At 37.4% G+C, this 24,460-nt stretch overlaps 1 protein-coding gene across 6 annotated transcripts in view; it reads left to right on the forward strand.

Moving 5' to 3' along the window:
• The window catches only part of Vps13b (vacuolar protein sorting 13 homolog B), a 559,226-nt gene that overhangs the window by 218,596 nt on the left and 316,170 nt on the right, over positions 1–24,460 (forward strand). For 4 of the 6 annotated variants that reach the window (XM_052747609.1, XM_052747613.1, XM_052747610.1 and 1 more), the window contains one exon: positions 3,692–3,926. The exons of the other annotated variants lie outside the window; for them this stretch is intronic. In XM_052747609.1, the coding sequence (XP_052603569.1) occupies positions 3,692–3,926 (235 nt within the window). The remainder of the gene's footprint in view (positions 1–3,691; positions 3,927–24,460) is intronic. 6 annotated transcript variants of the gene reach the window in all.

Consider the following 24,460-nt stretch of genomic DNA (forward strand, 5'->3'; position numbering starts at 1 on the left):
CTGTCAATTTTGTATTTCCCCTAAGGAAAATGACTTATCACTTACACCTCAACTTTGCTTGAACTTGTCTGACCAATAAGTGAATTTTATTGATTGCCCTAATAGATTTCTTCTGTGGAACAAAATTGTGAACAGCATAAATGAAGTGATTTTAATCTCTGGTGGCAAAAATCATCCTTTACTTATTTTACAGTTGTTTGTTCAGTACCTAGTAAATGCTGGGCACTGTGTTGTGTGCTGTAGCAGAAATGAAATGGTGCGTGTTGACTTAGAGTTTATTGTCTGCTGAAAGTTTTGTAATATCCAGAAATTCTCTGAAATATTGTCAAGTAGTTTTTTTTTTTTTTTTTCACTACTAGAGAGTCTCACATGTTAATGAAGCTCTCTGCCACTGTGCTTCCTTGGACTTTATTGTAAGCTTTTCCATGTCAGGCCCATTTCTTTTGTCTCTGTGTTCCTGAGTTCCAGCTCAGATCATTGTTGATATTCAAGAGTGCACAGATGAAAAACCATGGATACCGTAGTTTACAGTGTTCATTTTCTTTAATTTGAAATTGTCTCTTAAAGAATAAAGGACATTCACTTAAAGACCACCTAGCACAGCATTAGAAAGCATTTACATATGAATTGTTTTATAAGATGGCCACTGACTAGTTAAGAGTTTTCAGATTAATGTGTAAATAGTTCTCTGTAAATGATTTGCTATCACATTTATACAGCATATAAATGACAAAAATTCTTTTTTTTCATTTCACTGAAAATAGATTCGTTCCTCATGCAATATGTCCTGATTACAGTTTTCCCTTCTTCTATTCCTCCCAGTTTATCCCCACCTCCCCTTCCCGCCTCCCCTCAGGATCTACTCCCTTTCTGTCTGTCCTTGGAAAACAACAGGCTTCTAATTTTGAAATCTCACATATAGAGCCAGAGAATACGATGGCATAGATCTGTTTTAATATCACATAAACTTGAAATTTAAGAAAAAGAATACACTGCAATAATTTCATTTGTTAAACTATGAATACCAAACCTTTTTTACTTTATTGGTTTACTATCTGTATCTGATACCTAAGTGCATAGCCCCTGACCTAGTAGGAATTAAATAGAGGTGGTTCTACTTCAAGAATTTGTAATAATCCCTTACTTTCACCCATGAATGTGTTCAGTGTTGGCAAAAGAGCATGTTGCTACCAAAACTGAAACAAGATCCTTGAAACAGAAAGGATGTTGCCATGGAAAAAATGAAGTAACACTCGGTGCAGCTGCAGTGCATTAATGAAGAGGATATTTTTTTTAAAGATCATTTGTGTTTGGTGTGGTGCAGAGGGTCCCAACCAGGTGGTTTCCATGAACAGAATCTGACCCCCGACTCAGGATGTCTTACTGGCAGATTACTTCATTTTCTTTCCCTTGGATTGTCAGGTCCTTACATTAATGCAGAATTTACAGCCTCACATTTATGCCCAGTAACATAAATCACTCAGAATTTTACATTAAACCACAGTTTAGACACAAGGTTTAACAGTTATTCTAAAAATGTGAAAAGATTCATGTGATAGCCTCAGCGTATAGAATACATGTCATGCTATAATAATTTTGAGTGCTCTGCATTGTGTGTGTTTAGATTCTAATCACCAAAGAAGTTCTCCTCACATGTGTCATCTTTAGAAAGCTTGTCTTCTAGACTGTTTACCTAGCTCATACTGTATTGTTATATATGCATTATTATTGTCTCCCTGCTAGGAAATAGTTGATGCTTAAGTTAGTAGAGTGGGATACTTTATGATTTTGGAAATTAGAGTGCAACTAAAATTGTATTTCTGATGCTGACTTTCTGTATGTGGTCACATGTTTTAATATTATTAAATGAATGGCCTCAAATTGTTGAGAACATTTTTAACATGACATCAATATTTATATGAAATGTTACTCATTATTCATATTTTGTTCTTTTAACCTGAGTTAGGAAAGAATGCTCATTTAGGTTATGCCATTGTAAACTGTACAATTAAACATTACTAATGCATTATGTTAATTATTTAAAACATACTAGTGATACATATAAGACTATTTAGACTTATTTCTCTTTATCTCTCTTTGGTTTTTCGAGACAGGGTTTCTCTGTGTAGCCCTGGCTGTCCTGGAACTCACTCCGTAGACCAGACTGGCCTCTAACTCACAGAGACACACCTGCCTCTGCTTCCTAAGTGCTGGGATTAAAGGCATATGCCACCACTGCCTGGCTTGACTTATTTCTCAATGAAGGACATTGTGATCTTGAGCTGATCAACTGTTTTACACTTGCATGCTTAAATTGCCTGAGCTGTAAGATAAGGTTCTAAAACTTACTAATATTTTCACAATAAATAATGAGGTAAAAAATGCAAACAGGCCCTCTCTGTGTCTTCATGAGTTATTTTTTTTTTTAAGAAATCCAAATGACAGTTGAAAAAGTCAGTTGATATATCATATACATTTGTTTATGCAAAAGGTTATGTGCCATTGTTTCCCTGAGCTCAGTAGTTGTCCATACCCAGAAATATGAAGCCAACGTAAACCAGGTTGTTTATTTGTAGGTCAGTGAATTATTTATTGTGTCATGGAAATCTAAGTGTAATGCCATATATTATTAGAAATATATTACCTTGAAAGCAGGGATATTACTATACCTATTGTTATCTTTTATAAAATATGGTATCCTTGCTAACCCAATTACCTGAAGTATCCCAAGGCTTAATAAGCAATACAGTTTTTATCTTACCTACAAATCACATGTTTGTTGTATAATTTCTATAGGAAACTAACACGTTGTAGTTTATATCTGCTTAACAAAATAACTCAAGTATGCTAAAATTTGAGGCAATATTATAGCCACATACAAAATATTATTTTGTAATAGTCAGCTAAGACTAACAGAACTTAATCTTTACTGGTTCTGAATTCAGCAAACAAACAAACAAACAAACAGGTATCAGTGAGTTTTGCATTTGGACTTATTCGGTCTTAATGTACTGTAAGTCTAGTGAGTTAAGTAACTTCTCAGTTTTTAAGGGGTATTAAACATTTTATGGAAAATCACAATTTACATAATAACTTGAAGGCTAAAATCAGAAAAAGTGCTTTGATTTCTAAGACTTTTCATTTTACCATGTGTAATACATATGGTGCACATGCACACACACGTTGCCTCTTAGGGTGTATACACAAAGTTTCTTACATGCACACATTCTTTTAATGGTTGTCTAGAGCTGTGAACTGAGTATTTTATGTGTATGTTCATCTATTTTAGTCTGTAATTTTAAAATACAGGGCCCTAAATGGGCGTAGAAATAGCATTATTAAAAAAAAAAGTTTGGAGCCTTATCTGGCTGCTGCTAACCAAATCTAATGAACTGGAGAAGCAGGGGGATCTTTCTCCATTTCCCAGCACATTTTCTAACTCGATCATGATTCTTGAAAAGTGGTGAAGGGCAGCTACAGGTTTGATCTCATGTCACTGGATGCTTTAATCAAGTTTGTAGCTTGAAACAATACTTTTTCAATTGTCATTTGAATTTCTTTAGTAAAATAACTCATAAAGACACACACAGGGCATGCTCTTAGTTTTGACTTCATTATTTATTGTGAAGTTATTAGGTCAAATGTATGTTTACTCTGACCTGCATATTTTCATTCTGCTTTTCTTTTGTAGCTTGATGTCCAGTCTTGCTGTGTGTTCATTCCAAATGATAGCCTGCCTTCCCCGAGTACAATTGTATCTGGTGACATCCCTGGGACAGTAAGAAGTTGGTACCATGGACAAACCAGCACACCAGGAACACTTGTCCTTTGTTTGCCACAAATAAAGATTATCAGTGCTGGTCACAAGTGTATGGAGCCTCTGCAGGAGATTCCCTTTGTCATCCCACGGCCCATCCTTGAAGAGGGTACATTTAAATATTTTTTTCAATTTTCTAAGAAAGCGCCATATTGATTTCCAAAGTGGATGTACAAGCTTGCATTCCCACCAACAGTGGAGGAGAGTTCCCCTTGCTCCACATCCTCTCCAGCATAAGCTGTCTTCAGTGTTTTTGATCTTAGCCATTCTGACAGGGGTAAGGTGGTTTCTCAGAGTCATTTTGATTTGCATTTCCCTGATGATTAGGGATGTTGAGCAATTCCTTAAATGTCTTTCAGCCATTTGAGCTTCCTCTGTTGAGAATTCTCTGTTTAGCTCTATAGCACATTTCTTAATTGGACTGTTGGGCATTTTGATGTCTAATTTCTTGAGTTCTTTATATATTCTGGATATCTGCCCTCTGTCAGATGTGGGGTTGGTGAAGATCTTTTCCCATTCTGTAGGCTGTTGCTTTGTCTTGTTGACCATGTCCTTTGCTCTACAAAAGCTTCTCAGTTTCAAGAGATCCCATTGATTGATTGTTTCTCTCAGTGTCTGTGCTACTGGTGTTATATTTAGGAAGTGATCTCCTGTCCCAATGCTTTCAAGACTAGTTCCTACTTTCTCTTCTATCAGGTTCAGAGTAACTGGATTTATGTTGAGGTCTTTGATCCACTTGGACTTAAGTTCTTTGCACGGTGACAGATATGGATGTATTTGCAGCCTTCTTCATGTTGACATCCAGTTATGCCAGCATCATTTGTTGAAGATGCTTTCTTTTTTCCATTGTAAAGTTTTGGCTTCTTTGTCAAAGAAAATTATATGTTCATAGGTGTGCGGATTACTTTCAGGGTCTTCAGTTCGATTCCATTGGTCCACGTGTCGGTTTTTATGCCAGTACCAAGCTGTTTTTATTACTGTAGCTCTATAGTAGAGCTTGAGGTCAGGGATCATGATGCCTCCAGAGGTTGTTTTATTGTACAGGATTCTTTTGGCTATCATGGGTTTTTTGTTTTTCCACATGAAGTTGAGTATTGTTCTTTCCAGGTCTGTGAAGAATTGTGTTGGTATTTTGATGGGGATTGCATTGAATCTGTAGATTGCTTTTGGCATCTTGTTATTTTATCCTGCCAGTTGTAGGTTCCCTTCCACCCCCATTTTTTGTTTTATCCATATGAGTGTTTTGACTGCATGTATGTCTGTGTACCATATAAGTGTAGACTGCAGAGACATCAGAGGAGTACATTGTATATATTGGGACTGGAGTTACAGATAGTTGTGTGTAGCCGGACATTTTTCTCTGTCCTGCCCCAGTCCCACTGTCCTGCAGCCACTTTTGAACAATAATCACTCAGAGGCTTAATATTAATTACAAATTGTTTGGTCTATGGCTCAGGCTTATTGCTAGCTAGCTCTGACATCTTAAATTAACCCATTTCTATTAATCTATGTATTGCCACATGTCCATGGTGTTACCAGTCTACTGGCATGTTGCTCTTTGGGCAGCGGGCTGGTATCTACTCTGACTCTAACCTTCTTTTCCCTCTGTTTCTCTTGGATTTCCCACCTGGCTGTATCCTGTGTTGCCATAGACCTTAACAGCTTCTTTATTAACCAATAGTAGCAGCACATATTCACGGTGTACAGAGAGACCATCTCACAGCAGTTGTGAGCTACCATGTGGTTGCTGGGACTTGAACTCTGGTTCTCTAGTAGAGCAGCCAGTGTTCTTAACTCTACAGCCATCTCTCATGCCCTGTTTTGTTTTTGATATGTTAGTATATATCAACTTTTACATGAAGATTTATTATAATTGTACTGTGTACTGGTATATTTTCTTGCTCTCATACTTTTAAATTATCATTTATATATTAACATAAATTACCTATAAAATATACAAGATAATATGATTAAAAAATAGAAACAAGGAAATATTAGGATGAAAGTTGGTTTGAATTTATTTTATTTTTAAAAAGGTTTTATAAACTATACTTGGATTATATTCCTTCTCCTTCCCTAATTCCTCCCTGGTTATCACAGCCTCTCTACCCACCCAACTTCATGTCCTTTTTCTCAAAGAAATCCAAATAACAAAAACCAGGAAAACAACAGAAAAGAAAATCAAAACTAACAAAAAGAAGATCAACAGGACATAAGAATACCAAAACAAAAGAAAGAGAACCCAGAAAAAACAGGGAGCCTATTTTGTGTCAGTCAGCTACTCCTGGGCATGGGACCTGCCCTGGCGTGTAGTTGATAGACCCACTGACACTCCATTGGAAAAACACTTTTTCTTATTCCCAATAGGTACCAGTTGCATAGCTTCTTGGTTAGAGTGGGACGTGTGCTCACTTTTCCTTCTCAGTGCCAGGATTGTGTCTGCTTTCAGCCTGTGCAAGTCTTGAGGGTGATGTCACCTTCCTGTGCCAGTCCTGTTGTGTGGGAGACATTATTCATGTGGAGTCACCCAGCAGCTCTGCTCTTACTCTTGTCTCCACTTCCTGGTAGATTCCTGTGGTCTGATAAAGACATCACATCTTGTCTGAGTGCTTCCAAGTCTCTCACTCTGCCCCCTGTTCACTTGTAGATCCCATTTCCTTATCATTGACTGCAAGTAGAAGCTTCTCTGATGACGGTTGAGTGGTGTTCAAATCTACGGGTATAGCAATATGTCTGACACTGGGAATCTTTTAGTTATTATGTTCCTTTAACTGAATAATAGTATTAGGCCTGTGACCTGTCTAGTCATAGGTTCTTCTTTAGCAGTGTTATATACATACATGGTTTTTATTTCATGGACTGGCCTGAAATCCAAACAGAGTGTGGGTCGTTAGTCCCATAGCATTTGTTCCTCTATTGCTGTGGTATGTTTTGCAAGCAGGTCTCTGTTTAGGTTGGAGGGTTTATAGCTGGGTGAAATTGATGATTACCTTTCTCTGAAATTCATGATTACTCTGGTAATGTACAGAGTACCTTCTAGCACCATAAACACTAGTGAGTATGGGTAAAGTTTCTAGTTGGGCACTAGCTCAGTTTCTCCGATGCCATAAGTTAAGTTTTCCCTTCAGTGATTAGGAGCTTACCCTCAGGTTATGGAAAGTAACCAATAGCTTGTGATGTTTGGTAGCAGGGTGTGTGTGTGTGTGTGTGTGTGTGTGTGTGTGTGTGTGTGTGTACACATTGTATTGTGAGTCCATTTAGCTTCATATCATATATGTATGTATTTTAGATAACTTGTACAGTAGTAGGCTTCTGTATGGCTTTTCAAAAGGCCCTAAGCGTTAGTTGCCCCCCCCCCACTACATTCCCTACTTTGCCTGTCCTCTCATTCCCCTCCACATCCTATTCTAGTTTCCACTTCATGTATTTGTTACCCTGTACTGTATTTCTCCTTCCATGGAAGCTCCTCTCCCCCCATCCCTTACTAGCTATTCAGATTGAAACACACACGTCTACAGCATAAAAACTGACACACAAATATCAGAGAAAACATGCAATGTTTGTTTTTTTCTGCATCCTGGTTACCTCACTTGGGATGATTGTTTCTAGTTCTATCCAGTTGCCTGCAATTTCCGTTTTTCTTAACAGCTGTATAATATTCCATCATGAAACTCTACCACATTTGAATTATCCATTCATTAGTGATGGTCATCTAGACTGTTTCCAGTTTCTGGCTGTTAGGAAAGGAGCAACAGTGAACATGGATGAGCTAGTATCTTTGGAGTATGTTGTTGACTCCTTTGTGTATATCCCCAAGAGTGGTGTAGAGTGGTGTAGCTGATCTTCTGGTAAATTTGTTTTCAGCTTTTTGAGGAACTGCCAAAGTGATTTCAATAGGGACTATATCAGTTTGCAGTCCTGCCAGCAGTGAACAGTCCAATTTGATTATGATGGGTAATGTTTTCATGTGTTCTTATTCAGCTTGCAAGTGTTCTTATTGAGAAATTTTGCATTTCTTTTCAAAATTACTAGTCTGTCACTTTCTTTTTTGGGGGAAGGGGTCTTTGTATGGTTTTGGTTCAAGGTAATAGTGGCTTTGTAAAGAAAATTAGGAAATGTTCCTTCAGCTTCTGTTTTGCTTAATAATTTGAGGAGTACTGCTGTTAGTTCTTTTAAGGTCTTGTAGGATTCTGCACTGAACTCATCTGGCTATGGGTGAAAAGCTTCTTTTCAGAATGGAGTTGTCCTTCTAGTGCCATCTGTAGAGCTGGATTGGTGCACATACATGGATTGTTTGATGTTTTTACCGTCTGTAGAGCTGAATTGGTGCACATACATGGATTGTTTGATGTTTTTCCTTTTTCCATAGATTGTGATTGATAGTTGTACTGGGTATAGTATTCTAGACTGGCATCAGTAGCTTCTGAGAGCTTGTTTAACAATGTCCAGGATCTTCTGGCTCTCAGAGCCTTCATTGAAATGTAATGTGTTACTCTCATGGGCTTGCCTTTTTAGGTAACGCCCCTGCAGTTTTTAATATCTTTTTTTTTTTTGTTCTGTTGATTTGCTATTTTGATTATTTTGTGTTATGGGAAAATTCCTTTTTTTTTTTTTTTTTAAATCTTATTTGGTGTTCTGCATGCTGCTTGTACCTTGATAGGCATCTCTTTCTTCAGACCTGGGACGTTTTCTTCTATGACTTAGTTAGAGATATCTTCTGTGTCCTGGGACTCTTTTCCTTCTTCTATACCTATTATTTGTAAGTTTAGTCTTTTCATAGTGTTCAATATTTCCTGGATGTTTTGTGCCTAGATGTATTTAGATTTAACATTTTCTTTGACTTAGATACCCACTTCGTCTACCTCATTTTTAAGGTCTCAGTTCCCTCTTCCATGGCTTTTAATATATTGTTGAAGCTTATTTCTGAGGTTTCCCTTTTTTCACTTCCAGTTTTATTTCAGTGTGCATTTTCTCTAGTGACTCTATTTCTTTTGTAAATTCTTTCATGTCTTGAATTATTTTCATCATGTCTTTGCCTGCTTCTGTTTTCATGGTCTTCTTTAAGGCATTTATTTATATCCTCTTCAAAGTTTTTAACATGTTTTTGACTGATTTTGGAAGTCCTTGTCCTGTGCTTCAGCTTAATTGCTTTTCTCTGGACCTGAAACAGTAGGGCTTCTGTTTCTGAAGGAGGTGTATTGTCTTGGCTGTTTGTGTTTTTGCACTGGGATCTGGTGTAGATACCTGGTCTCCTATTGTTGGGTGAGTATTCTGTTCTTTGATAGCTGTTGTCCATCTTAGTTATAGTCAAATGTGGAGACTGTGTAATCTTTGAATCCCAGCCAAGTGTGGTGGATGTGGGGCCCCTGGTAGACAGTCATTCTGCTGATGTGTGGGGATGTCACAAGAGTAGAGATGGGCTAGAAGGAAAGACTGAATGGGGCCACTGGGTGGGTCACTGGCTCTTCACCAAGAGTCTGATTCCCTAGGGGAATGGGATTGGTTGGTGGTTTGGGGTATTTTATAGGCCAAAGTAAAATTAAAAGAGGATGATTTTAATTGCAGCCAATTGAGTTATGAATGAGTATGTTATAGAGAACTCATTGAATATATTATTTTTCAGGTTTCTAACTTATTTACACCAAGTAACTAATTGTGAGATGACTGGAGCTACGGTTCATGTTCAATATGTACTTGATCTCTTAGATTGCAGTGTTTTCAGTTTCAAATTCATACCTCTACCTCTTTGAACTTGGACATGCTCATTTCAAACAAAAGGTGAACTTGGAAAAATTGGATTCATAAAGAAAATAGTATGATTATGTATTGCAATAACAAGACTCAAAATTTGACAGTACTACATAGGTCAACACCTTGTTCATATTATTAGAATGCAAGAATAAGAATTATGGTATTTGATTGCTGTATATTCTGCCTAGAGCCAAAAAGCTTATAGCCTGTGGATGTTTTAGCTCCAGATTTGATGTTTAATTCTCGGCCTTTCTTGAAATGAAAGCTCCATTGAAAACTTTTTTTCTGGACTGGTAATATGACGTATTAAAAGGAGGCTTTTTAAAAGTTCTTTGTATTATCTTTGTCCTGATGTAAGGCTTCTTTCTCTAGCATCTTGAACACATTCGTTCTTTCCTATTTGAATTTGGGTCCTGGGAACTCTCCCCTGCCCCTGTCTGGGGGTGTTCAGAATCCACCTCAGATCGTTGTGCATCTCATGCAAAATGCTCTGATCATAACGATTATGTCAAGTTCAACTAGTGAGTTTTGGGGACTCTTTTTCTCAAGTATAGAATTAATTTTGTAAGGTCTAAATGATTTGTCCCTACATGTTACTGACATTCATTAATGTTTGTGTAGCAGCTTTTAAAGATGTAGTTACCATGCCACAAAATTCCTTTTAAAGTATCTAATTTCATGTTCTTCAGTATGTTCACAATCTTGTGCAACCACCGTTGTCGGATTTTAGAATACTTTATTTTCCTACAAAAGACATACCACATTGGATATTACTCTCCATTTCTTGTGATCTCAGCCTGTGGCTCTTATTAATATGCATTTATATCTGTATGAATTTGGTGTTTTAGAGATTTTGTATGAATGGAATCATAGTATGTGGTCTTCTGTGATTGACATTTTAAAATCATTGATGTTGTAGTAGGTTTCATTTTTTTGGATATTAGGGTTAACAGCACATAGTTTATAGTTCTCTCTTTTCTAGGTTTCTTTTCCTTCGGTCTTCACCCCTCTCATCATAATCCTCAACCGAATCTTCATTACTTTTGTTCAGCCTGTGGTTTCTCTACTAATGTGATGAGAATAGATGTGATTCCCGTCTTACTCTATGCTCAGTTCCATCATCTAGCATGGCGTGTGAAAAGAATCGAGCTGACTGCAATGCCTGTAGTCTATAAGGTTTTCACACAATTCTTAAATATTATTTGAAAGTTCATCGGTAATCCAACAGATTCTTCATTAAAAGCCTTTCTAGAAAATTACAGAAATCATAAATGGAATGATGTAGAAGCTATCTTATGAGAGATTTAAGTCTCTTTCTGTATTCACTTATTTTTAAAGTTCAAGATGCTGAAATCTATCATCTGATTTCAGATGCATTAGGAAGAGATGGTCCCTGCTGTAGCCAGATTTAGTTTATGTAGGATGTTTTGGTCAAAGTCAACATCTTGAGTTTCATTAGGGAGCTCTTGCAGTGAGCCTTGCAAATGTAATTTGCTACATCCAGCCAACACCTCTGAGCAGATGGGTTTCTACCCTGTGCCTAACAGAGGTTTGTTATTTCTGCTTTGAAAGAGTTGCTTGTGACGTTAACAAAATATTTTGACAGAAATGGAATATTGAGATCATTTGTAAGTTCAAACTTTGCTGCTGTTGGATTTAGTGAGTTTCAGTATAAGCTAGTGTGGAAATTATTCAGCATCTATGTAAAACATAACGGTGCTTTTTCTTTGTTGTTCTTGTTCACTCTATTGGTTTATGTGCATTGTTCCAGTTGAGTTGCTGAAAATGTATCATAATCAACTTCTATCAGTTATGAAGATGGTGATGTGCTATTGCAATTATTTTATTTTCTCATTTTTTTAGGCTTATTTGTTTGAATTCTTAAATTATGTATTCAAATAGAAATCCTTTGACTCTTAGAAAAGAACTTCTAATTTTCTTTTTATGATAATATTTTTAAATGTCTTGAAAATGACCATGCATATTTTACAAATGATGTTACATTTCAGGCTATTCCTGAGCCCAGGCTAGCCTAGCGTTTACAATCCTCCCCCATCAGTCCCCCAAGTGATGAGATTAGTTGTGCAGGCTGTCTCACCTTGTGGTGCAGCTTTTGAACTACCTAAATCTGGCTAACTTGGTTGCTGCAGGCACTGTTCTCTTACTACTCACATTCAGCCTGCTCCATCTTTTATTTGTCTATGGGTTTGGTAGCTCCTAAATGCTAGAATGGATTCTTACACCATCTACTCCTTGCTCGCCAATTTTGACTTTATGAATGTTAGAACATTTACATTAAAACAAAACCTAGTGTTGCAGAACTAAGTGCTTACATAGTTTCCTGATCACCTCTTAAAGAAATCATTTTTTCTTGGTCGCTAAGGAAAAGATAATGTTTTTCCTTTTTAATATTTGTTTGTGACACCTAATTTTAGGTTCACAATAGAATTAAGAGACAATTACAGAAATATCCTATGCATTTTCTGCCTGTACACTTGCATTTCCCAGTTGACAACATCACAGACCTGAATGCTGTATTGGTTACACTTGATGGGCCTATTGAGACATCTTTATTTCTCAAAATTTGTAGTTTACTTTAGTACTGTCTTTTGGTGATTTTTGTTATGTATAATGACAAATTTCTACTATTATCTTTTCATACATAAAATTTTCATTGCCGCCAAATTCTCCAAGCTACACTTACTTATCTCTCTCCTTCATCTGTTAAAACAGCTGGCACTCAATGATAATATTGTATCCTAGCTTTACATTTTTAGCCATATGATAGTGCAGTTGACATTTCTTCTGGGAATTTTGATGATTAGTATCTCTTTCTCCTTTCTGTACTAGGCTTGCATTGTCTGTAGGACCGTTTATCCGTTCATCAACCAGAAATATCTCGGTTACTTTCAAATTTGGGCAACTTATGAATAATACACAAACTCACATATCTATAATATTTTTATGCTAACTCAACTCTGTTGGATAATTACAGAAGTGTGTGTTTGTTGGATCATGTACTCTGTTTACTTTGGTTAAAAACTGCCAAACTGTCTTCAAAGGAGGTGTGCCATTTTATTTGCAGCAGCGATGAATGTGCCTCCTTCTGATGACTGAGCCTGCAGCATGTAAGGTTGTGTTTTTGTCTGTCTCATAGCCCTGCGATACTTTCTCCTTGTTTTAAGTTGCATATTCTTTGTGATATGTGAAAGGAAGCTTCAATGCCATGTGCATACCTTTTTGTTGTTAGTGATACCTTCTAAGGCTTTTATTTTTTGAATAGAATTTTATTCTTACTCAGTTTTAATAGTTTTGAGTTTGGAATAATAATTCTTTATTAGATATCTCACTTAAATATTTTCTCCCAATCTGTGCGTGTGTTTTCAAACTCCTGAATATTTCTTTAGCACAGCATAAAAGTGTAAAGTTCATTGCAGCCAGCTCATCAGCTCTTTCTCTTGTGGACTGCTGCTTTTAATTATTTCTGAAAATCATCGTCCATTTTCTCCTGTTGCCTTTTGGGAGTTTTCTTAGTTTTGTATGTCACATTTAGTTGTAAGCCATTTTGGATAATTTTTGTGAAATGCATATACCGCTCATTTTTTCAAATAATTTTTATAATTTATGTAGTCTTAATACATTAAATGTTTTATTTGTATTATAACTTCTTTGTTTTATTTTATTTTATTTTATTTTATTTTTTACATCCCAACTGCAGTTCCCCCACACACACCAGTTCTCCCCCCCACCCCCACACACACTTTTCCTCCTCTGTTTCTCTTCAGAAAAGGGCAGGACTCCCATGGATATCTACCAACCATGGTGTATCAAGATCAGTGAGAATAGGCACCTCCTCTCCTATTAAGGCTGGACAGCTGCACCAGGCAACCCAGCAGGAGAAAAGGGTCCCAAAGGCAGGCAACAGAGTCAGAGACAGCCCTGCTCCCACTGACAGGAGTCCCCAAGAAGACCAAGCTACACAACTAATTTGCAGAGGACCCAGGTCAGTTGCTCCCTGGTTGTTGGGTCAGTCTTTGTGAGCCCCTAGGAGCCCAGGTTAGTGGATTCTGTGGGGTTTTTTTTTTGTGTGTGTGTGGTGTTCTTGACCCCTCTGGGTCCTATAATCCTTCCTCCCCCTCTTCTCCAGAGTTCCTCTAGGTCTGCCTAATGTTTGGCTGTGTGTTTCTGCATCTTTTTTCATTAGTTGCTGGATCAAGCCTCTCTGATGACAGTTGAACTAGGCACCAATCTGAGTACAGCAGAGTATTATTGGGAATCATTTCATTGATTTTTTTTCCCCTCCAATCATGTTTGGTTCTATCCTAGGTCTCTGGCTGTCCTGCCTCTGGGTCCTGGCCATCAGGAGGAAGCTCCCTCACATGGCATGGTCTCAAGCTGGACCAGTTATTGATTAGCCACTCCCACAATTTCTGCACCACCTTTACCCCAGCACATTTTGTAGGCAGGACAAATTGTAGCTTGAAGGATTCATTTCTGGGTTAGTGTCCCTGTCCCTACACTGGAAGTCTTGCTTGGTTACAAGAGATAGTGAGTTCAGGCTCTGTATTTCCCATTGCTAGGAGTCTTAGCTAGAGTCACCTTCATAGACTCCTGGGAGTTTCCATTGCACTAGGTTTCTAGTTTTTCCCAGAGATGCCCCTGATTCTAGTTTCTCCCAGGACTCTCTTCACCGTCCTTCTACTTGAGCCTTCCTGTTCCCATCCTCCCCCTTCCCCCCCATCCACTGGTTATATTTCCCCTTCACAGTATGATTTGTGGGTCCCCCCTTGAGCCTTCCTTGTTACTTAGCGTCTCTGGGTCTGTGGATTGTAGCACCACAGTTATCCCTTACTTTACAGCTAACATTCATTTATAAGTGAGTATATACCATGTTTGTGTTTCTGGGTCTGGGTTACTGCTGGTAGCTGCTGGTAGCAACAGTTTTATCAGAGGCCGTGGGAGGATACAGCAGGTGACAACTAGTATTTAATAGGTCGACCTACTAGGTGAATAACTCTCTCATGTGAAGCCCTACCTGGCAAGGCCGTGGGGTCATTGATTGTAAATGACTAGTTGCTTGTGTCTGTAATTTCTCTCATGTGCCACTACATTTCTTCTCTAAAAACTGCTATGGGTATTTTTCCCACTGCTTGTGTGTTTTATCTCGAGAAAATATTCCATCTTTTGGTACACATACAGCTGTGGATGGTCAGGAAGATGATTTTTGCTTAAGCTGTATAATTCTAATGATAGAAAGAATGCTAGAATATTTTTCATAACTGACACAGGAAAGTAACAGTATTCTTAGTCACAAACACAGCTAATTTTAGACTTCAGAACAAATTCAAAACAGACTAGATGCCCCTGCAGAGAATACACAAAGACAAATTCCCAGGTGTTTATTGCTGAATCAAGGTCAGACATGAAGCAACTTTGTTAGACATAACCCTCTGCAGTAATTGACTTTCTGCATGTACTCTCAGCCTCAGTTTATGTTTCAGGACACTTAGGGTTCTGCCAACTTAATTGTTATTGTTAAGTCCTGAATTTCAATGTCATTTTTGATCTGGGAATCCTGACTAACTCAGAGCCAAGTGCACAGCCAAGTGTTACTCACTGGCTGGTCAGTGTAACCTCCCTAGCCTGAGAAAAACTATGTGACGTAACATGTGTTATGAGAATGGGTAGGACCCTGAAAATGTAATACATAACTGTCCAGAGTTTGGCTGTTGGAGAGAGAGGGAGAGGGAGAGAGGGAGGAGAGGGAGAGATGGAGAAAGAGAGGGAGAGCGCTGAGAGAGAAAAGTAGCTGAGTTATATAGAGAGAAGTGTGTGTGTGGCGAATGTAGCTATGTCGAGAGACTTTTAGAAAAGAATTGTTCAAGATAGAGTAATAAAGGAATTTGCCTTCAGAATTACTCTTAAGTTTTCCCTAAAGATCTTTAGATAGATAGGAATTTTTTCCTAAGCCATCACTACTAAGAAGCATTCTATATACAACCCTGTAGCAGTTCTGGGAGCTGGACACCTGGGCTGCATTAGGTTACCTCACCCAGTATGTTCTTTTCTAGTTCCATCTATTTGCCAGCAAATTTCATGATGTCATTTTTTTTTTTAAAAAAAAAAAAAAAAACAACTGAGTAATACTCCATTGTGTAAATGTACCGCATTTTCTTTATCCATTCTGTTGAGGGACATCTAGGTTGTTTCCAGTTTCTGGCTATTAAGAATAAAGCTGCTATGAGCATAGTTGAGCAAGTGTCCTTGTGATACAGTGGAGCATCCTTTGGATATATGCCCAGGGATGGCATAGCTGGATCTTGAGGTATATCTATACCTAATTTTTTTGAGAAACTGTCATTGAATTCCAAATTGGATCTACAAGTTCCCTCTCCCATCAGCAGTGGACTATTCTGCTTACTCCACATCCTTGCCAACATGAGCTGTCACTTGAGTTTTTGATCTTAGCCATTCTGACAGGTGTAAGATGGAATCTAAGAGTTGTAGTGATTTGCGTTTCCCTGATAGCTAAGGATGTTGACCATTTCTGTAAGTGTTTCACAGCCATTTGAGATTCCTCTGTTAAGAATTCTCTGTTTAGATCTGTAACCCATTTTTTAATTGGATTATTTGGTTTGTTGATGTCTAGTTTCTTGAGTTCTTTATATATTTTGGAGATCAGCACTCTGTCAGATGTGGGGTTTGTGAAGATCTTTTCCCATTCTGTGGCCTGCCTTTTTGTCCTTTTGATGGTGTCCTTTTCCCTACAGAAGCTTTTCAGTTCCATGAGGTTCCATTTTTTAATTGTCGATCTTAGTGCCTGCACAGTTGTGTTCTATTTCCCCAAGACTAATTTTGGGGATGTTCCTTTTGGGCAAGTTATTATCTGATTAAATGAAAAGACATGTGTTACTGGTATAAGTTAATTTAAATTGGATGTTCATGCTGGTTGATGAACTATCACCTCCTCTAATTAAGAGGTCTCTCTTGTTCAAATTGAACCTTTATCAATTTTGATGGTACCCACAACTTATCTTCTCTTGTAGAAACAAAAGCAAAACCTCGTCCCCAACAGAACACATGCCCTGGTTTCCATTCTGAGGTCAGCACATCCTTAAAGTATACAGGCTGATTTAATTCTGTAGTTTTTTCTATTATCCAATGTCTCTCTGCAGCTGTTGTTCCTTTCTCATTGGCATTGAGAAAATTCAAAGTTAATAGAGCATTATGCAGTCTGTTTCTGGGGGGGTTTGTTACCCCTTTCTGTTTATTTAGCATATCCTTTAGAGTTCTGTTTGATCTTTCTATAACTGCTTGATCTGTAGGATTATGTGGTATACCTGTAATATGCTTTATATTGTAGTAAGCAAAAAACTGTTTCATTTTAACAGAGACATATGATGGAGCATTGTCAGTTTTGATTTGTGCAGGTATACCCATGATGGCCATAACTTCTAGCAAATGAGTGATTACAGAATCAGCTTTTTTAGAACTCAGAGCAGTTGCCCACTGGAATCCTGAATAAGTATCAATGATATGATGTACATATTTCAATTTTCCAAATTCTGCAAAGTGAAACACGCCCATCTGCCAGATTTCATTCCTCTGAGTACCTTTGGGTTATATCCTGCTGGTAATGACATTTGATTGTAGAAGGAACAAGTAGGACATTTCTATTTCTTTGGCTTGTTGCCAGGTTATGGAAAAATCCTTTTTTAAACCTTTACTATTGACATGATGTTTTTTTATGAAATTCTGAGGCCTCCAGCACATTTCCTATCAATAATTTATCAATCTCATCATTGCCTTGTGCTAGAGGGCCTGGCAGACCAGTATGGGATCGGATGGGAGTTATATATAAAGGATGACTCCTTTTCCTGATTGTATCTTGTAATTGAATAAATAGTGAAGTCAATTCTGAAGCATCAGGGATAAATTCTGCAGTCTCAATATGTAATACTACTCTTTCAGCATACTGAGAGTCAGTTACTATGTTGAGAGGTTCTGAAAAATCCATTAATACCAACAGAATAGCATACAATTCTGATTTTTGAACTGAATTATAAGGACTTTGAACCACTTTACTTAAATTTTCTGATTTGTAACCTGCCTTTCCTTGTTTGTTGGCATCTGTATAAAATGTGCGAACTCCAGATATGGGTTTTTCCCATACAGTTCGAGGCAAGATCCAATCAGCTCTCTTTATAAGATCAATTCTACCGCTTTTGGAATATTTGCTGTTAATTTCTCCCAAAACATTACTGCAAGCTCTTTGCCAAGGTTCACTTTCTGTCTATAATTTTTCAATGTCCTCCTTAGTTAAAGGTATGACAATTTCTGCTGGGTCTATTCCTGCTAATTGACGAAGTCTCAATTTTCCTTTCCAAATCAAGTCAGAGATTTTTTTCCACATAAGTTTTTAATTTTTTATTTGGTTTATTTGGTAAAAATATCCATTCCAATATAATATCTTCCCTTTGCATTAATATTCCTGTTGGGGAATGCCTAGAAGGTAAAATAACCAAAATGCAATCCAGCTTTGGATCAATATGATCCACGTGCCCTTCATGTACTTTCTTTTCTACCAAGGCCAATTCTTTCTCAGCTTCAGGTGATAATTCTCTTGAACTATTTAAGTCCTTGTCACCTTCTAAGGTTTTGAACAAATTATTCAGTTCATCATTTTTTACCCCAACAATAGTTCGTAGATGAGAAATGTCTCCAAATAATCTTTAAAAGTCATTAAGTGTCTGTAGTCGATCTCTCCTAATTTGCACCTTTTGAGGTCTAATTTTTTGTAGCTCTATTTTATATCCTAAATAATTAATAGAATCTCCTCTTTGTATCTTTTCAGGAGCAATTTGTAATCCCCAGCAAGGCAAAATTTTCTTTACTTCTTCAAACATTCTTTCTAAAGTATCTGCATTTGAGTCAGCTAGTAAAATATCATCCATATAATGATAAATTATAGATTTAGGATATTTTTTACGTATCACTTCCAATGGCTGTTGTACAAAATATTGGCACAGAGTTGGGCTATTCAACATTCCCTGTGGGAGGACCCTCCATTGAAATCTTTTAACTGGTTGAGAATTATTCTAAGTAGGCACTGTGAAGGAAAATCTTTCTCTGTCTTTTTCTTGTACGGGTATTGAAAAGAAACAGTCTTTTAAATCAATAACTATGAGAGGCCATCCTTTTGGTAACAGAGTAGGCAAAGGCATTCCAGATTGTAGGGAGCCCATTGGCTGAATTACCTTGTTAATTGCTCTAAGGTCTGTTACCAATCTCCATGTATCAGATTTCTTTTTAATAACAAATACAGGAGAATTCTAAGGGCTGGTTGATTCTTCAATATGCCGAGCATTTAACTGTTCTTCTACCAGCTCTTCTAAAGCCTGGAGTTTCTCTGTTGTTAAAGGCCATTGCTGAACCCATACAGGCTTGTCTGTTAACCATTTTAAAGGTAGAGCTGTTGGTGTCTTTGGAAGATCATCAGTTGTTGTGCCCTGTTCTTGTATGACATGGATGGCTGGTGACCACTCATTAGAATAATATCTTCTAATATTTCTCTCAGAAACACGTGCTAGTTTATGATTTGTTTCTGAGATTGGAGGGATGTTAACCTGTGTATTCCATTGTTGCAACAGGTCTCAACCCCACAGGTTCATAGCTATGTTAGCCACATATGGTTTTAATTTTCCTTTCTGTCCTTTTGGACCTACACATTCGAGCCATCTTGCACTCTGTTTCACTTGAGATAATGTCCCAACTCCTAACAGTTGAACATTTACCTCCTGAAGAGACCAAGTTGGATGCCAAAATTCTGGTGCATTTATGGTAACGTCTGCACCTGTGTCTACCAGGACAGACAACAAAACACCATTTATTTTTATTGTTAATTTTGGTCTTTGTTCATTAATAGAAGTTTGCCAAAAAATTTTCTTTATGTTTTTTCCTGAATTTTCTGTTCTCTCTGTTTCATCATCCTAACCAGCATGATTTATTCCAATAGGCATTTGGTTATTTAATTGCTCTGAGTAGGGGTTTCCTCTATGACTGCAGGAAAGGTTTGAACTGGATTTGCTGTGGGGGCCTGCCTGAGGCTCCTCTGGGCGTTTCCCGAAGACTGAGGCAAAGGATTACCGTGCCTGTCCCTTGTTGATCTACATTTGTTGGTCCAGTGTTTTCCCTTATCACACCTTCTGCATACTCCAGAAGGAAGGGGCATTCTGTTGCCATTGTTCTTTCAAGAAAGATTGTTTCTAGGAATGACCTGTTTACAGTCCCTTTTCTAATGTCCTTGCTTTCCACATCCAAAACATCTTACATTCCTTAAACCTTTTGAAATTGCTTCTCCTACCCACATATTATCATGGTCATGAGCCTCAACATTAACCATGTCTCTCATCCAATCTTCCAAGGGTGCAGATCTTGCCTTTAACGGCCTGATTATTCTTTTGCATGCTGCATTCGCGTTCTCAAAGCCCAAAGATTCATTATTATCTGACTAGCCTCTGAATTTGAGACCATTATCAAGAGAATGAAGGTTAAGGAATCTGAAGAACACTGGACAAATGAGACAACTGAAGAAAAGGGACAAATCATCTATCCCAGGAAAGAGAGTAAAATGGCCTTTTGGTATATCATCTATAAAATTTTATAAGTCTTCCTAAATGTTTGTTTCTGCTCTTCTCTAAGGAAATTTAACACTATTGGTCTTCTAATAGTCCCAGTTCAATTAAAATTTAAAGCTGACTTTGGAGTTGGAGAATGGCTCTCTCCTTCTTTAAACTCAAGCATGTTGTTAAAAGGAAAATGCAAACTCCCTGTATCATGCCAGAAGAAAAGAGCCATCTTCTGCTATGGGACAGGAGAAAAACCAAATTAATTAAGGGACTATTCTATTACTAATCTCAACTCTTTGATTCTATTCTGATTCTTTAAACTTTTCTTAAAGTATGAAATTTATATCAAAATTTACAAGATTTATATATATACATATACATATGTATATATATATACATATGTATATATATACACACATTCTAAACTTTGTTAAGGTATTAATGGTCGTATAGTGTACTAACTAATTCTAGAAAGAAAAAAGGCTTCAATTAGCTGCCTATACATGTCTTTGTGTTCGAGTCTCTTATCAGTTTTCTGAGTATTATTCCATTGTGTATATGTACCACATTTTATTTATCCATTCTTCAATTGAAGGGTATCTAGGTTGTTTCCAGGTTCTGGCTATTACAAACAATGCTGATATGAACATAGCTGAGCAAGTGCCTTGTGGTATGATTGAGCATTCCTTGGGTATATGCCCAAAAGTGGTATAGCTGGGTCTTGGGGGAGATTGATTCCCAATTTTCTAAGAAAGCGCCATATTGATTTCCAAAGTGGTTGTACAAGCTTGCATTCCCACCAGCAGTGGAGGAGAGTTCCCCTAGCTCCACATCCTCTCCAGCATAAACAAATTATCCACAATGATCAAGTAGGCTTCATCCCAGGGATGCAAGGGTGGTTCAACATACGAAAGTCCGTCAATGTAATACACCATATAAACAAACTCAAAGAAAAAAACCACATGATCATCTCACTAGATGCAGAAAAGGCATTTGACAAAATCCAATACCCCTTCATGATAAAGGTCTTGGAGCGATCAGGAATACAGGGAACATACCTAAACATAATAAAGGCAAATTACAGCAAACCAACAGCAAACATCAAATTAAATGGAGAGAAACTCAAAGTGATTCCACTAAAATCAGGAATGAGGCAAGGCTGTCCGCTCTCCCCATACTTATTCAATATAGTACTTGAAGTTCTAGCCAGAGCAATAAGACAACATAAGGAGATTAAGGGGATACAAATTGGAAAGGAAGAAGTCAAGCTTTCCCTATTTGCAGATGACATGATAGTATACTTGAGTGACCCCAAAGCTTCCACCAAGGAACTGATAAGCTTATATCCACCTTCAGCCACATAGCAGGATACAAGATCTTTGGTGAGTCTTTGTGTGGTTTATATATCAGGGTGACTATGGCCTCATAAAATGAATTTGGCAATGTTCCTTCTGTGTCTATTTTGTGGCATAATTTGAGGAGTATTGGTATTAACTTTTTTTTGAAAGTTTGGTAGAGTTTTGCTCTAAAACCCTCTGGCCCTGGGCATTTTTTGGTCTGGAGTCTTTTTATTTTTTGAATTTTATTTTCCTTTATTAAGAAATTTTCTACTCACTCCTCATACTATCCACAGATCCCCCTCCCTTGGTTTGGAGTCTTTTCTGACTGCTTCTATGTCCTTGGGGAGTATAGATCTATTTAAATTGCTTCTCTGATCTTTGCTTAACTTTGCTAAGTGGTATCTATCAAGAAGATTGTCCATGTCGTTTATATTTTCCAAATTTATGGAGTACAGGTTTTGAAGTATGACCTAATGATTCTCTGGATTTTCTAGGTGTCTGGTGTTATAGTTGTGTTTTCATTTCTGATTTTGTTAATTTGGAAATTCTCTCTCTGCCTTTTAGTTAGTTTGGATAAGGGTTTGTCTATATTGTTGATTTTCTCAAAAGAACCAAGTTTTTGTTTCATTGATTCTTTGTATTGTTCTTTTTGTTTCCATTTTATTGATTTCAGCCCTGAGTTTGATTATTTCCAGCCATCTACTCCTCTTAGGTGTGTTTGCTTCTTTTTGTTCTAGAGCTTTCAGGTGTGCTGTTAAGTCTGTGATCTCTCCAAGTACTTTATGAAGGCACTTAGTACTATGAACTTTCCTCTTAGCCCTGCTATCATTGTGTCTCATAAGTTTGGGTATTTTGTGCATTCATTTTCATTGAATTCTAGGAAGTCTTTAATTTCTTTCTTTATTTCTTCTACAGGTCATTCAGTAGAGAGTTGTTCAGTTTCCATGAGTTTGTAGGCTTTCTGTTGTTTTCTGTGGTTGATGAAATACAGCTTTAATCCTTGGTGGTCTTGTGTATGTTGATACTTGCTTTTTTACCAAGTATTTGGAGAAGGTTCCATGAGATGCTGAGAAGGTAAATTCTTTTGTGTTTGGATGAACTGTTCTGTAGATATCTGTTAGGTCCATTTGAGTCATAATATCTGCTAGTTCCATTATTTCTCTGTTTAATTTCTGTCTGGAGGACCTGTCCTTTGGTGAGAGTGGAGTGTTGAAGTCTCCTATTAATGTTGAGGTCTGATATGTAATTTAAGCTTTAGTAATGCTTCTTTTATAAATGTGGGTGCCCTTGCATTTGGGGCATAGTTGTTCAAAATTGAGACATCATCTGGATGGATTTTTCCTTTAATGAGTATGCAATGTTTGATTAATTTGATTAATTTAGGTTTGAAATCTTTTGTGAAATAGAATATTTGTATTACTATGTAAAGATGTGTTACACTTGTTTATTCTACAGAATAATTGTTTAACAGTGTTAAAGATGTGTTGCTGTTTCAACTTGCCTTCCTAAGGCACCTGATTGGTCTGACAAAACACCGAATGGCCAGTAACTAGACAGAGGAGCAGTAGGCAGGGCTGGTGAGCAGACAGAAAAGGTCAGCCAGCCCATGGCCAGGGAGCAGCCAGGGAGCAGCCAGGGAGCAGCCGCCACCCAGCAGGGGCCAGCCAGACACGGCAGAAGCAAGAAAGTAGGACATACAGAATGAAAGAAAGGTAAAAAGCCCCAAGGCAAACATAGATGAAGAATAACATGTTATATTAAGTTATGAGAACTAGGGAGATAAGCATACGATAAAGCTTCATAACTAATAAGTCTTCATAACTAATAAGTCTCCATGTCATGATTTGGGGCCTGGCAGTCCGAGAAAGCCCATGGTAGAAGTCTGTTTTGTTAGGTATTAGGATAGCTACACCAACTTGCTTCTTAGGTCCATTTGATTGGACAATCCTTTTCCAACCCTTTATCTTTGATGTCTAGGTATGTGTCTTGTATGCAGCCGAAGGATGGATCCTGCTTTTGTATTTGTTCTGTTAGCCTGTGTCTGTTTATTGGCCAGTTGAGTCCATTGATATTGAGAGATACTAATAATCAGTGATTGTTAATTCCTGTTATTTTGGTGGGAGAGAGGAGAGAGAGGGAGAGGGAGAGAGAGTGTGTGTTTCCCTTCCCTTCTTTGGATTTTGTTGGTGTAAAATTATCTATTGTGTGGGTTTTTGTGGATGGAGTTAACTTCCCTGGGTTTGAGTTTTCTTTCTAGTACCTTTTCTATAGGGTTGTTGGTTTTATTAACTCTGCTGTAGCCTTACTGAGTTTCACTTATTCTGTCATAATTAAAGAGTATTGAAACCAATAACCATTATTTTTAGTAGTATCCCTCCCTCTGTAAACCATGTCACTTTTTGATTCACATAATTTGAGTCTTTGTTATTAGATTTATATGTATCTGTAACTGGTATGTATTCCTAAAAGGATGGCTTTGTAACCGTGCTACATGAAGAACTTCTCTATTTCTGTAATACTGCTGACCTGAGTCCATTTTATCTGTTGCTTATGAACGCTCCGGCTTCTTGTGGGATGATCAGATGCTTTCCCTTCTTTTGCTTTAATTGGAATTATCTTTGAATCCAAGTGTTTTTCCTATAGTTACATTTAGCTAGGTCTGTACACTGCCGCCTGACAATGTGGGTTTTAGATTGTGGGTGGAGATTGTTTTTATTTAGTGTAATATTAATCTGTTGGGACAATGTGGGTTTTAGATTGTGGATGGAGCTCATTTTATTTAGTGTAATATTAATCTGTTGCCATCTATTACTTTTCTCTTATTTCTCTTTTAGTGTCTTCCATGTCGTACAGCTGTATTTTAGTCTGCTGCCTCCTCCGTTGATATTTTTACTATGCTTTTCTTTGTATTTGAATTTATCATA

The sequence above is a fragment of the Peromyscus californicus genome, unplaced genomic scaffold (genome assembly GCF_007827085.1).
Source record: "Peromyscus californicus insignis strain IS unplaced genomic scaffold, ASM782708v3 Scaffold_20__1_contigs__length_68692818, whole genome shotgun sequence".
Taxonomy (NCBI): Eukaryota; Metazoa; Chordata; class Mammalia; order Rodentia; family Cricetidae; genus Peromyscus; species Peromyscus californicus.